Genomic DNA, 15,476 nt, shown 5'->3' with positions numbered 1-15,476 from the left:
TACATCACCTGAATAGGATTTCGCTTCAGAAGCATGAACAGGCCATTGGACTCTTTATGGTACAGATTATACTGAGGGCAGAGGAGTAACTGAGCACAACACCAGTGCTAGGCGTGTGGTCATTGGACATGCCTGGAAGAGCACATCCATTTGCGACCCCTGTGACGGGCTGGGACTTGGTGCACCCCATCCATGCTTGGATGGCAATGTTAGTGCAGCCTTAAAGGGGAAGTGCTGACCTCACTGCCTGCTTCTGGCTCCCATTTGCCAGGGTGCAATCATTTATCAGCTGATTAGCGAGTCAAAAGCCGTCTGCTTGGCTCTGGAATGACATACTTCCAACCTGTTTTGTAAAGAAAGGGTAAATCAGACTGTATGGACGCCTGCTATTGAGTTCTCTTGATAGTGCAGGAAGAGTAACCTTTAGCTTTTGCTTGTTAAGCGGGGAAGTACAATTCTTTTGCGGGGGGGGAACAAAATAAACGTTCGATCAAGTGCCCCCCGATCTGGGGGACACTCCAGACACTTAACTGCCCCTTTTTAAAAAATGTTTTTTGTTTCTTTTTTTTGTGTTTTTTGGGGGGCATTAAAACCATATATTTTACAAGTGCCCCCTATAAAAGGGGAGGGGGCACTAAAAATCTGGCAATTAAAACAAATTAAACTTTAAAACATATAAAATCAAATTAAAATTTGGTTGCCGGGGGTAACGATGCACTCCAGTCCCTCTGGCGCCGCGGGGAAGTACAAGTCAATTTAGATGCAGTGAGGTGTTGAATTAAGACTGACCTTAAAGCAATGGTCAGTTTAGTCCCGAATGACAAGCTATTCCAATGCATATTGATGCCTATATTTCAGAGAACATTAATTAATCGATAACAAGTTCTGCAAATGGAAACATCTGTAATGACATCATCCATTTAAGAAGTGGGAGAGTATAATTACAGACTCATAATTAGAACAAGAGTGAAAGTACCAATCAGATAGCAACGTGGGCAGCTGTACCGCTTTACAGAAACACAACTTGCTCAAAGTAAAGTTATTGATAAGGGAGAAGCTCACCAAAATTCACCTTATATGGAGTGGTGTAATGTAAGGCAGAATTGTGTGGGAGGGTGAGAAAAAGGTATAAAAGGGGGAGTTGGAACAGATACTGAGGGTTGGTGAAGGCCCAAGATACCGAGCTCAGAACTAATGCGTTTGAGTCACCTGACTAAAGCCGCAAGGTTTGTCGCAAGTCCTGCTTTGTACATGTAAGTTTAATTACTGTATACCCGATCTTCGACATCTGACGTTCAATGTGTACGAATGTTATTGATTTGAGGAGTAAATTATAAGTGAGAACAACGTTCACCAAACTCTTAACAGTTGGTAGTGCAGGCTGTGAATTGTGTTGATGTACATAGAACGGAGACTCCAGGGTCACAACCTGACTGCTTCAATAGGTTGGGTCGTGCTTCAAGCCTTCTACTGACTTTCAGACAGTAAATTAATTTAAAGCCATGGCAGAGTTAAAATCTAATCTTGAAGAGAGTTTAGAGAAACATATCCTTGATCGTCAAGGATCAGAATCTGTGTTGGACACAGCCGGACACGGAGATGTAATTAAATGGGTCAGAGTCACTTTGATGAGCAGTCCATGGGCCTGATGGTCCAAGGGTTATATAGGACCTGTCTAGACTTGATCGAGCAGTTCGAGCAATGCCCAACATGGTGTAATCAATGAAAGGAGCCTGAAATACAGCAGCTTCAGGACAGAATTTCTCAGCAGCAATAGGCTGGAACAGCTCGTTCCGCAGCTCTCCTTGACATTTGTAATTCCAATTGTGACGCTCCGATCAGACTCCTTGATCGTAATAAGGTTCCATGGGGACCTGATGAATATTCCCAGTTATCTGCCAAATGTCAGCATAAAACTATCTCCCACTTGCAGTCCCAGAGCTGTTTCAGCGGGCACTAACATGTACACAGTGTGAAAGAAGCAGAGAAATACAGACGGGGCCCACCTGACAAGTAGATCCCTTTGTCCACCATGAACTCCTCCGCGAAGCGGATGTGGCAGAAGTTCTTTTTGCTTTTGCGAATGGCTGTAATATCCCCGCACTGCTCAAAAACCTGGTGAATGAGTTCCTCCGCAGCATTCTCCGGCAGGCCCCCCACAAACACCGTCTTACAGCCAGGCGGTCGGTCACGGATGGCTGGCGGAGGGAGGTCTGGAGATCCAACAAAACACAAAACTCAATCAGTCAGTCAGTCAGGGACAGTTGCTCAAGCGCTCCTTTATTGTGATTTGCTTTCTGGGTTGGAAGCAGGCCCAGTTCTACGAGCCTTGCCGAGCAACTTCCTTACACCAGTATAGTGACAGAGACAGTAAACTAGACTCAGTGAGTGAAACTTCTCCAGTTACTGAGTATAGTGACAGAGCCCGTAAACCAGACTCAGTGAGTGAACCTTCTCCAGTTACTGAGTATAGTGACAGAGCCAGTAAACCAGACTCAGTGAGTGAAACTTCTCCAGTTACTGAGTATAGTGACAGACTCAGCAAACCAGACTCAGTGAGTGAACCTTCTCCAGTTAACTGCGTATAGTGACAGAGCCAGTAAACCAGACTCAGTGAGTGAAACTTCTCCAGTTACTGAGTATAGTGACAGAGCCCGCAAACCAGACTCAGTGAGTGAAACTTCTCCAGTTACTGAGTATAGTGACAGAGCCAGTAAACCAGACTCAGTGAGTGAACCTTCTCCAGTTACTGAGTATAGTGAAAAAGCCAGCAAACCAGACTCAGTGAGTGAAACTTCTCCAGTTACTGAGTATAGTGACAGAGCCAGTAAACCAGACTCAGTGAGTGAACCTTCTCCAGTTACTGAGTATAGTGACAGACTCAGCAAACCAGTCTCAGTGAGTGAAACTTCTCCAGTTACTGAGTATAGTGACAGAGCCTGCAAACCAGTCTCAGTGAGTGAAACTTGTGCTTTGCCTTCTCCAGTTACTGAGCTGGCATCAGCTGGCTCTCATCCTCTGATGCTTTGAAATAGCGTCCAGGAAATCCTGCTCACCCAGTGCCTGTTTGTGGTCAATGAACATGAGAACATAAGGTATAGGAGCAGGAGTAGGCCATTCAGCCCCTCAAGCATTCAATGAGATTATCACTGATATTCTACCTCAGCTCCACCTTCCTGCACTATCCTCATATCCTTTGGTTCCCTTCGTATCCAAAAGTCTGTCGACTTCTGTCTTGAATATACTCAACGACTGAGCATCCACAGCTCTCTGGGGTAGATAATTCCAAAGATTCACAATCCTCTGAGTGAAGAAATTTCTCCTCATCTCCGTCCTAAATGGCCAACCCCTTATTCTGAGACTGTAACCCCTGGTTCTAGACTCCCCAGCCCGGGGAAAAAATCCTCCTAGCATTTACCCTGTCAAGCCCCTTTAGAATTTTACATGTTTCAATGAGATCACCTTTCATTCCTTTAAACTCTAGGGAATGTAGGTCTAGTCTACTCAATCTCTCCTCATAGGACAATCCCCCCATCCCAGGAATCAGACTGGTGAACCTTTGTTGCACTCCCTCTAAGGCAAGTATATCCTTCAGTCAGGAGAACAAAACCAAAACTGCTTGCCCAATAGTACTACATAAATCACCCATTGGTGTAATGAGCATTAGAATGAGTTGCAAAGCAACTGATGCTGTAATTACTTGAAGCAAACACTATAATAGTTTTGTATTACGGATCTGGAATCTTCACTCAAGGTTCTCTTTGGTTCAGTGTCACTGGGCAGTCCCATAAAGGGACTCTATTTTTCCTATAATCTGGATGTTCACTTTAATTGCCCATCTACTTAAACATTAACATAACCTGAGGATGGTAATAATGGATCCCTTGTTGTATTTACCAGACTGTGGGTGGGAAATTCGGTAACTCCCATTTTGAGGTGGTAACACTGCCTGATGGGCAAGTTTAGCGCCTGGCACTAACTAGCGCTGGTGAGCGGGATATTCATGTTCAGCGCCCCAAGAGGCAAGTGGATGCTAAATCAAGCAATGCTCCTCAGGGGGCTAAAGCCGAAAAGCGTGGTGCGAAGTTCACAGTGTTAATGAGGGTCAGGCGATCCTCATCAGACACACTTGGGGCCAACTGCTTCGTAAACAGCAAGCTAAATGATGTTGCACAGTCTCAGTCCCAGGATTGCAGCCTGTGCAGTGAGACACAGACCAACATGGCAGCCGCACAAGGAAGGCAGCGGGCCCACCGGTTTTCCAAGGTCGCCCTGGAGGCACTGGTGGAGGGGGTGGAGAGGGGACGGGGCATCCTCCCCCACAACACTGGGAGGAGGCTGGCATCCAATCTCTTCAGGCCAATGTGGGGGGAAGTGGCCGCCCACATGTGGGCAAGGAGCACGGTGCCCCGAACTGCGACGCAATGTCGGAAGAAATGCAACGACCTCACTCGGGTCGTCAGGGTGAGTACCTTCTTCATCAACCTTACCATGGCACCATTTGATCCTCACAGTCTCACACACTTTAGGGTCTGCACTAACTCCTCCTTCAATATGTCAATGTGAGCATCCCTCTTCCTTGGTGAGCACAGATGCAAAATGCTCGTTCAGTACCTCAGCCTTACCCTCTACCTGCAGGCATAGCTCTCCTTTTTGGTCCCGAATCAGCCCCACCCCTTCTCTCAGTAGCCTTTTACTCTTTATATACATACACACGACATTTGCAGTACAAATAATATTAGCTCTTGGCCCTCAAACCCCAGCACTGACACAGCAACTGTGCGCAGCTATTGACATTTTCATGCACCTTTGACACCTTCCATAGAGTAACAGCTGTTCAACTATGCGCCATTTACCGGTTCTGCCAGAGACACCATTTTCACCGGCCCTCAACACCGGCCCGCGGTGGCACCGGCAGGTTTTTACAGACATCCAATTTCTGGGCCTGAATACTTCTTCTCACCCTGCCCACATATCTCTCTATTCCCGTCTCCATCGTGTATGTATAACACTCCCCTTAAACACATCAATGCAATTTACTTCAACAAATCAAAGCAGAAGCAAATTATTATTTAAATGGAGAGGGATTACGAAAAGCTGCAGTACAGAGCGATCTGGGGGCCCTTGTGCATGAAACACAAAAAGTTAGCATGCAGGTACAGCAAGTAATCAGGAAGGCAAATAGAATATTGGCCTTTATTGCAAAGGGTATGGAGTGTAAGAGTGGGGAAGTCTTGCTACAACTGTACAGGGCGTTGGTGAGATCACTCCTGGAGTACTGCCTATAGTTTTAGTCTCCTTATTTAAGGAGGGATATATTTGCATTGGAGGCAGTTCAGAGAAGGTTCATTAGGTTGATTCCTGAGATGAAGGGGTTGTCTTACGAAGAAAGGTTGAGCAGGTTGAGCCTATATTCATTGGAGTTTAGAAGAATGAGATGTGATCTTATTGAAACATATAAGGTTCTGACGGGGCTTGACAGGTTAGATGCAGAGAAGATATTTCCCCTCATGGGGGAATCTAGAACTAGGGGGAATAGTTTCAGAATAAGGGGTTGCCCATTTAACATAGAAACATAGAAAATAGGTGCAGGAGCAGGCCATTCGGCCCTTCGAGCCTGCACCTCCATTCAATATGATCATGGCTGATCATGCAACCTCAGTACCCCACCCCTGCCTTCTCTCCATACCCCCTGATCCCTTTAGCCGTAAGGGCCACATCTAACTGCCTTTTGAATATGTCCAATGAACTGGATGCAACACTTTCTGTGGCAGAGAATTCCACAGGTTCACAACACTCTGGGTGAAAAAGTTTCTCCTCATCTCGGTCCTATATGGCTTACCCCTAATCTTTAGACTGTGACCCCTGGATCTGGCATCCCCAACATCGGGAACATTCTTCCTGCATCTAACCTGTTCAGTCCCGTCAGAATTTTATGTTTCTATGAGATCCCCTCTCATTTTTCTAACTTCCAGTGAGTATAAGCCGAGCCGATCCAGTCTTTCCTCATATGTTAGTCTTGCCATCGCGGGAATCAGTCTGGTGAACCTTTGCTGCACTCCTCAATAGCAAGCACGTCCTTCCTCAGATTAGGAGACCAAAACTGCACACAATACTCAAGGTGTGGTCTCCAAGGCTCTACACAACTGCAGTAAGACCTCCCTGCTCCTATACTCAAATCCCTTCGCTATGAAGGCCAGCATGCCATTTGCTTTCTTTACTGCCTGCTGTACCTGCATGCCTACCTTCAATGACAGATGTACCATGACACTCAGGTCTCATTGCATCTCCCCTTTTACTAATCTGTCACCATTCAGATAATAATCTGCCTTCCTGTTTTTGCCACCAAAGTGGATAACCTCACATTTATCCACATTATACTGCATCTGCCATGTATTTGCCCATTCACCTAACCTGTCCAAGTCACCCTGCAGCCTCTTAGCATCCTGCTCGCAGCTCGCACTGCCGCGCAGCTTAGTGTCATCTGCAAACTTGGAGATATTACATTCAATTCCTTCATCTAAATCATAAATGTATATTGTAAATAGCCCAGCACTGAACAGCCATTCTGAAAAGGACCCGTTTATTCCCACTCTTTGCTTCCAGTCTGCCAACCAGTTCTCTATCCACGTCAATACATTACCCCCAGTACCATGTGCCTTAATTTTTCACACTAATCTCTGTGTGGGACCTTGTCAAAAGCCTTTTGAAAGTCCAAGTACACCACATGCACTGGTTCTCCCTTATCCACTCTACCAGTTACATCCTCAAAAAACTCGAAGATTTGTCAAGCATGATCACTGAAAGTGGGCACGCAGGTACAGCAGGCGGTAAAGAAGGCAAATGTATGTTGGCCTTCATAGCTAGGGGATTTGAATATAGAATCAGGGAGGTCTTACTGGAGTTGTACAGGGCCTTAGTGAGGCCTCACCTGGAATATTGTGTTCAGTTTGGGACTCCTAGTCTGAGGAAGGATGTTCTTGCCAGCAGGAATGGGGTACTGAAAGCAGGAATGGGGTACTGAAGTTGCATGTTCAGCCATGAACTCATTGAATGGCGATGCAGGCTAGAAGCGCCGAATGGCCAACTCCTGCACCTATTTTCTATGTTTCTATGTCTATGTTGCTATTGAGGGAGTGCAGCGAAGGTTCACCAGACTGATTCCAGAGATGGCTGGGATGTCATATGAGGAGAGATTGGATCAACTGGGCCTTTATTCACTGGAGTTAAGGATGAGAGGGGATCTCATAGAAACATATAAGATTCTGACGGGACTGGACAGGTTAGATGCGGGAAGAATGTTCCCGATGTTGGGAAAGTCCAGAACCAGGGGACATAGTCTTAGGATAAGGGATAGGCCATTTCGGACTGAGATGAGGAGAAACTTCTTCACTCAGAGAGTTGTTAACCTGTGGAATTCCCTGCCGCAGAGAGTTGTTGATGCCAGTTCACTGGATATATTCAAGAGGGAGTTAGATATGGCTCTTACGGTTAAGGGGATCAAGGGGTATGGAGCGAAAGCAGGAAAGGGATACTGGAGGAATGATCAGCCATGATCTTATTGAATGGCAGTGCAGGCTCGAAGGGCCGAATGGTCTACTCCTGCACCTATTTTTCTATGTTTCTATTTCCCTTTCATAAATCCATGCTGACTTGGACCGATCCTGTCACTGCTTTCCAAATGTGCTGCTATTACATCTTTAATAATTGATTCCAGCATTTTCCCCACCACTGATGTCAGGCTAACCGGTCTATAATTCCCTGTTTTCTCTCTCCCTCCTTTTTTAAAAAGTGGGGTTACATTAGTTACCCTCCAATCCATAGGAACTGATGCAGATTCCATGGAATGTTGGAAAATGACCACCAATGCAGCTACTATTTCTAGGGCCACTTCCTTAAGTACTCTGGGATGCAGATTATCAGGCCCTGGGGATTTATCGGCCTTCAGTCCCTTCAATCTCCCGAACACCATTTCCTGACTAATAAGGATTTCCCTCAGTTCCCCCTTCTCACTAGACCCTCGGTCCCCTATTATTTTCGAGAGGTTATTCGTGTTTTCTTTAGTGAAGATTGAAACAAAGTATTTAATACGGAGATGAGGAGGAATTTCTTCTCTTGGAGGGTCGTGAATCTTTGGAATTCTCTGCCCGAGAGAGCTGTGGAAGCTGAGTCATTGAATATATTCAAGGCTGAGATAGACAGATTCTTGAACTATCGGGAAGTCAAGGGTTATGGGAAACAGGCAGGAAAGTGGAGTTGAGGCCAACATCAGATCAGCCATGATCTTACTAATGGCGGAGCAGGCTCGAGGGGCCGTATGGCCTACTCCTGCTCTTATTTCTTATGATCTTATGTCCCAGGTGGCAGCGAGTTCAATTCTCACCACTCTCTGGGAGTTAACCCTTTGTGAACCAATCTAACCGAGTTCTGAAAAAGAGTCTGCAACCAAAATGTCCACTTGTCTGTTCTCTCTACGGATGCTGACTGACCTGCTTCATGTTCCTAACTTCATGGCAGCATCATATCGTAAATAGCGGCAAAATCCTTTCCAGGACAAATAGATCATCTCCAAATATTAGTCTCCATTGAATGTTTTTATTTTCTGAATGCTGTATTCATTGAATCAGAGAATCATACAGCACAGAAGGCCATTCGGAGCATCATGCTTCTGCCGGCTCTTTGAAAGGGTAATCCAATTAGTCCCACCAACCTGCCCTTTCCCCATAGCCCTGCAAATTTCTCCCCATCAAGTATTTATCCAATTCACTTTTGCAAGTTACTACTGAATCTTGCAGGCAGTGCATTCCATATCATCACTCACTCTGTTACAATAGTCACCTCAGCTCCCCTCTGGATTGTCCATCATAATTGGGAAAAACCCATGGCACTGCAATTCGTCTAGCGGACTTTTGGAGCTAGTTTCAGGGATACACCCTTACCGCATGACAAATCCCAGGGCCAGGGGCATTGGCACGCTGTGAGTGGGCACTCGTGCCAAAACCACACGGCTGGGCACTTGGCCTCAGCTCGGGAGAGGGATTCAGAAGCAGAGCCGAGCTGCACAAGGGCCTTTTTGTCATTCTCAAGATGTGGCCATCGCTGGGAAGGCCAGCATTTATTGCCCATCCCTAATTGTCCTCGAGAAGCTGCCAGATTTCCTTCTCTTTGAACCGCTCCAGTCCATGTGTTGCGGTGGATGAATAGAAACATAGAAACATAGAATTGCCCTTCTAGCCTGCACCACCATTCAATGAGTTCATGGCTGAACATGAAACTTCAGTACCCCCTTCCTGCTTTTTCGCCATAACCCTTGATCCCCCGAGTAGTAAGGACTTCATCTAACTCCCTTTTGAATATATTTAGTGAATTGGCCTCAACTACTTTCAGTGGTAGAGAATTCCACAGGTTCACCACTCTCTGGGTGAAGAAGTTTCTCCTCATCTCGGTCCTAAATGGCTTACCCCTTATCCTCAGACTGTGACCCCTGGTTCTGGACTTCCCCAACATTGGGAACATTCTTCCTGCATCTAACCTGTCTAAACCCGTCAGAATTTTAAACGTTTCTATGAGGTCCCCTCTCATTCTTCTGAACTCCAGTGAATACAAGCCCAGTTGATCCAGTCTTTCTTGATAGGTCAGTCCCGCCATCCCGGGAATCAGTCTGGTGAATCTTCGCTGCACTCCCTCAATAGCAAGAATGTCCTTCCTCAAGTTAGGAGACCAAAACTGTACACAATACTCCAGGTGTGGCCTCACCAAGGCCCTGTACAACTGTAGCAACACCTCCCTGCCCCTGTATTCAAATCCCCTCGCTATGAAGGCCAACATGCCATTTGCTTTCTTAACCGCCTAATGTACCTGCATGCTAACCTTCAATGACTGATGTACCATGACACCCAGGTCTCGTTGCACCTTCCCTTTTCCTAATCTGTCACCATTCAGATAATAGTCTGTCTCTCTGTTTTTACCACCAAAGTGGATAACCTCACATTTATCCACATTATACTTCATCTGCCATGCATTTGCCCACTCACCTAACCTATCAAAGTCACTCTGCAGCCTCATAGCATCCTCCTCGCAGCTCACACTGCCACCCAACTTAGTGTCATCCGCAAATTTGGAGATACTGCATTTAATCCCCTCGTCTAAATCATTAATGTACAATGTAAACAGCTGGGGCCCCAGCACAGAACCTTGCGGCACCCCACTAGTCACTGCCTGCCATTCTGAAAAGTACCCGTTTACTCCTACTCTTTGCTTTCTGTCTGACAACCAGTTCTCAATCCACGTCAGCACACTACCCCCAATCCCATGTGCTTTAACTTTGCACATTAATCTCTTGTGTGGGACCTTGTCGAAAGCCTTCTGAAAGTCCAAATATACCACATCAACTGGTTCTCCTTTGTCCACTTTACTGGAAACATCCTCAAAAAATTCCAGAAGATTTGTCAAGAATGATTTCCCTTTCACAAATCCATGCTGACTTGGACCTATCATGTCACCATTTTCCAGATGCACTGCTATGACATCCTTAATAATTGATTCCATCATTTTACCCACTACTGAGGTCAGGCTGACCGGTCTATAATTCCTTGTTTTCTCTCTCCCTCCTTTTTTAAAAAGTGGGGTTACATTGGCTACCCTCCACTCCATAGGAACTGATCCAGAGTCAATGGAATGTTGGAAAATGAATGCAACTTAAAATCATGGCAAGGAGCAGGGTAACCAAATTGTTGATACGTGCTTTCCTCCCACAAAACTCTGGGCCTGGAGCACCACAGTATAGATTGTACCTCGCTATTGCAAGTGTGATCTCACCACAGGGCTCTGCAATCCCATTAAAGACAGGTTTCATTTTGCAAATTAATCAACCGTGACATCAAAGCAATTTGATAAAGTTCCACACAAGAGATTATTAGCAACAATAAGGGTGCACGGAATTAGAGGTAACATAAGAACATAAGAATTAGGAGCAGGATTAGGCCATATTGCCCTTCGAGCCTGCTCCACCATTCAATAACATCATGGCTGATCTTTGACCTCAACTCCACTTTCCCGCCCGATCTCCCTTTTGACTTGGGTTGGAAATTGGTTGGGAGGTTGGAGACAGAGAGTAGGGATAAGGGGTATGTCCTTAAATTAGCAATATGTGACACATGGTGTTCCCCAGGGATCTGTCCTGGGGTCTATACTTTTCATCATATTGATTAATGATTTGCATGAAGGAATAAGAAGTTATAAGAAGTTTTCACCTGCCTAGGCCCTAAACTCTGGCACTCCCTCACTAAACCTCTCTACCTCTCTCTACTCCTTTAAGACGCTCCTTAAAACCTGCCTTTTTCACCAAGCTTTGGTCACCTGTTCTGATGTGGCTCGGTGTCAAATTGTGTTTGATAACACTCCTGTGAAGCGCCTTGGGACATTTTACTGCATTAAAGGTGCTATATAAACACAAGTCATTGTTGTAAGATCCAAGTGTGCAGGTGACAGGAAGTTAGGAGGGAGAGTCGGTCATGCAAAGGAGAGCAGGAAGTTGCAAAGGGACATTGACAGATTCAGTGAGTGGGCAAGTGTGAGGTCATCCCCTGTGTACCCAAGAAAGATAAATCCACATATTTTCTAAATGATGAGCAATCAGGAAGTGTCGAGGAGATCTGGGAGTCCAAGGACACAAATCATTAAAAGGAAGGACTGACTGGCATTGGAGGGTGCAGAACAGAGTCACCAGAATGATACCGGGGCTTAGAGGGTTCAGTTATGGGGACAGGCTTCACAAACTTGGCTCGTATTCCCTCGAGTATAGAAGATTGAGGGGTGATCTGATTGGGGTGTTTAAAGGATTCGATAGAATGAATACAGAAAAGTATTTCCACTGGTTGGGGAATCAAGAACAAGGGGACTTAACTTTTAAACTAGAGTGAGGCCGTTCAGGAACAAAACCAGGAAGCACCTTTCCACACAAAGGGGAGCAGTAATCTGGAACTTGCTCCCCAAAAGTCTGTGGGTGCTGGAACAATTGGAGCTTTCAAGGCTGAGGCCGATGGGTTTTATTTAGGTAAGGGTATCGGGATAGGGAGCAAAGGTGGGTAAATGGTGAGGGGTAGATCAGCCACGATCTGAATGAATGGCGGAGCAGGTTCGAGGGCTGAATGGGCTAATCACGGTCTGAATGGGTCAGGGTCGTGTGGGAAGTTAAAGTGCTAAAAATCAGAATCCCGACCAGAACCCACCTCCAACCCGCCCACTTCTGGGTTTAACGGAGGCGGGACAGGGGGTGGGACAGGGTGGGACAGGGGGTGGAGAAACCAATCCACTCCCAGGAGGCAAGTCTTCTATTTAAATATTATAGCAATGCTTGAAGCCTCTGCTTTAACCTCCATGTTTTATTTAACTTTCACGGCTTGGGTTTTGCACGGCTCGTAAACCCGGCAGCTAAAGTAAGGCAAGGCCTGCTGGATCCAGGAGACAAAAGCAAAAGACAGAAAGGAGATGAGTAAAAGTGGAGGGCAGAGAAACCCAAGGCAAAAAACAAAAAGGGCCACTGAATATAAAGGGGCTGCAGGAGGGGTCAAAACTAAAAATCATGGTTTAAAAACTAGGATTAAAACACTCTACCTAAACGCACGCAGCATTCGAAATAAAGTAAATGAGTTGACGGCACAAATCATTACAAATGGGTATGATTTGGTGGCCATTACAGAAACATGGTTGCAGGGTGGCCAAGACTGGGAATTAAACATACAGGGGTATCTGACGATTCGGAAAGATAGACAAGAAGGGAAAGGAGGTGGGGTAGCTCTGTTAATAAAGGATGATATCAGGGCAGTTGTGAGAGACGATATTGGCTCTAAGGAACAAAATGTTGAATCTTTGTGGGTGGAGATTAGAGATAGTAAGGGGAAAAAGTCACTGGTGGGCGTAGTTTATAGGCCCCCAAATAATAACTTCACGGTGGGGCGGACAATAATCAAGGGAATAGTGGAGGCATGTGAAAAAGGAACGGCAGTAGTCATTGGGGATTTTAACCTACATATCGATTGGTCAACTCAAATCGCACGGGGTAGCCTGGAGGAGGAATTCATAGAATACATACGGGATTGTTTCTTAGAACAGTATGTTACAGAACCTACAAGGGAGCAAGCCATTTTGGATCTGGTCCTGTGTAACGAGACAGGAAAAATAAACGATCTCCTCGTAAAAGATCCTCTCGGAATGAGTGATCACAATATGGTTGAATTTGTAATACAGATTGAGGGTGAGGAAGTTGTCAGAAACGAGCGTACTATGCTTAAACAAAGGGGACTACAGTGGGATGAGGGCAGAGTTGGCTAAAGTAGACTGGAAACAAGGACTAAACGGTGGCACAATTGAGGAACAGTGGAGGACTTTTAAGGAGCTCTTTCATAATGCGCAACAAAAATATATTCCAGTGAAAAAGAAGGGCGGCAAGAGAAGAGATAACCAGCCGTGGATAACCAAGAAAATAAAGGAAAGTATCAAATCAAAGACCAATGCGTATAAGGTGGCCAAGGTTAGTGGGAAACTAGAGGATTGCGAAGATTTTAAGCAACAGCAAAGAATGACTAAAAAAGCAATAATGAAAGGGAAGATAGATTACGAAGGTAAACTTGCGCAAAACATAAAAACAGATAGTAAAAGCTTTTACAGATATATAAAACGGAAAAGAATGACGAAAGTAAATGTTGGTCCCTTAGAACATGAGAAGGGGGATTTAATAATGGGAAATGTGGAAATAGCTGAGACTTTAACCAATTATTTTGCTTCGGTCTTCACAGTGGAAGACACAAAAACCATGCCAAAAATTGCTGGTCACAGGAATGTGGGAAGGGAGGACCTTGAGACAATCACTATCACGAGGGGCGTAGTGCTGGACAGGCTAATGGGACTCAAGGTAGACTCAAGGTCCTGATGAAATGCATCCCAGAGTATTAAAAGAGATGGCGGAAGTTATAGCAGATGCATTTGTTATAATCTACCAAAATTCTCTGGACTCTGGGGAGGTACCAGCGGATTGGAAAGCAGCTAATGTAACGCCTCTGTTTCAAAAAGGGGACAGACAAAAGGAAGGTAACTATAGGCCGGTTAGTTTAACATCTGTAGTGGGGAAAATGCTTGAAACTATCATTAAGGAAGAAATAGCGGGACATCTAGATAGGAATAGTGCAATCAAGCAGACGCAGCATGGATTCATGAAGGGGAAATCATGTTGAACTAATTTACTAGAATTCTTTGAGGATATAACGAGCATTGTGGATAGAGGTGTACCGATGGATGTGGTTTATTTAGATTTCCAAAAGGCATTCGATAAGGTGCCACACAAAAGGTTACTGCAGAAGATAGAGGTACGCGGAGTCAGAGGAAATGTATTAGCAAGGATAGAGAATTGGCTGGCGAACAGAAAGCAGAGAGTCGGGATAAATGGGTCCTTTTCTAGTTGGAAATCGGTGGTTAGTGGTGTGCCACAGGGATCGGTGCTGGGACCACAACTGTTTACAATATACATAGATGACCTGGAAGAGGGGACAGAGTGTAGTGTAACAAAATTTTCAGATGACACAAAGATTAGTGGGAAAGCGGGTTGTGGAGGACACAGAGAGGCTGCAAAGAGATTTGGATAGGTTAAGCGAATGGGCTAAGGTTTGGCAGATTGAATACAATGTCGGAAAGTGTGAGTTCATCCACCTTGGGGAAAAAAAACAGTAAAAGGGAATATTATTTGAATGGGGAGAAATTACAACATGCTGAGGTGCAAAGGGACCTGGGGGTCCTTGTCCATGAATCCCAAAAAGTTAGTTTGCAGGTGCAGCAGGTAATCAGGAAGGTGAATGGAATGTTGGCCTTCATTGCGAGAGGGATGGAGTACAAAAGCAGGGAGGTCCTGCTGCAACTGTATAGGGTATTGGTAAGGCCGCACCTGGAGTACTGCATGCAGTTTTGGTCACCTTACTTAAGGAAGGATATACTGGCTTTGGAGGGGGTACAGAGACGATTCACTAGGCTGATTCCGGAGATGAGGGGGTTTTCTTATGATGATAGATTGAGTAGACTGGGTCATTACTCGTTGGAATTCAGAAGGATGAGGGGTGATCTTATAGAAACATTTAAAATAATGAAAGGGATAGACAAGATAGAGGCGGAGAGGTTGTTTCCACTGGTCGGGGAGACGAGAACTAGGGGGCACAGCCTCAAAATACGGGGGAGCCAATTTAAAACCGAGTTGAGAAGGAATTTCTTCTCCCAGAGGGTTGTGAATCTGTGGAATTCTCTGCCCAAGGAAGCAGTTGAGGCTAGCTCATTGAATGTATTCAAATCACAGATCGATAGATTTTTAACCAATAAGGGAATTAAGGGTTACGGGGAACGGGCGAGTAAGTGGAGCTGAGTCCACGGCCAGATCAGCCATGATCTTATTGAATGGCGGCGCAGGCTCGAGGGGCTAGATGGCCTACTCCTGT

General features: G+C 45.4%; 1 protein-coding gene across 2 annotated transcripts in view; it reads right to left on the bottom strand.

The window, feature by feature from the left end:
* Positions 1–15,476, bottom strand: part of LOC139276312 (ecto-NOX disulfide-thiol exchanger 1-like) — a 246,631-nt gene that overhangs the window by 213,820 nt on the left and 17,335 nt on the right. For both annotated transcript variants that reach the window (XM_070894111.1, XM_070894112.1), the window contains exon 3: positions 2,007–2,213. In XM_070894111.1, the coding sequence (XP_070750212.1) occupies positions 2,007–2,213 (207 nt within the window). The remainder of the gene's footprint in view (positions 1–2,006; positions 2,214–15,476) is intronic.

This window comes from Pristiophorus japonicus, chromosome 11 (genome assembly GCF_044704955.1).
Source record: "Pristiophorus japonicus isolate sPriJap1 chromosome 11, sPriJap1.hap1, whole genome shotgun sequence".
NCBI classification, from domain to species: Eukaryota; Metazoa; Chordata; class Chondrichthyes; family Pristiophoridae; genus Pristiophorus; species Pristiophorus japonicus.
The sequence above is the reverse complement of the archived record's forward strand: the minus strand, read 5'-3'. Positions and strand labels throughout refer to the sequence as shown.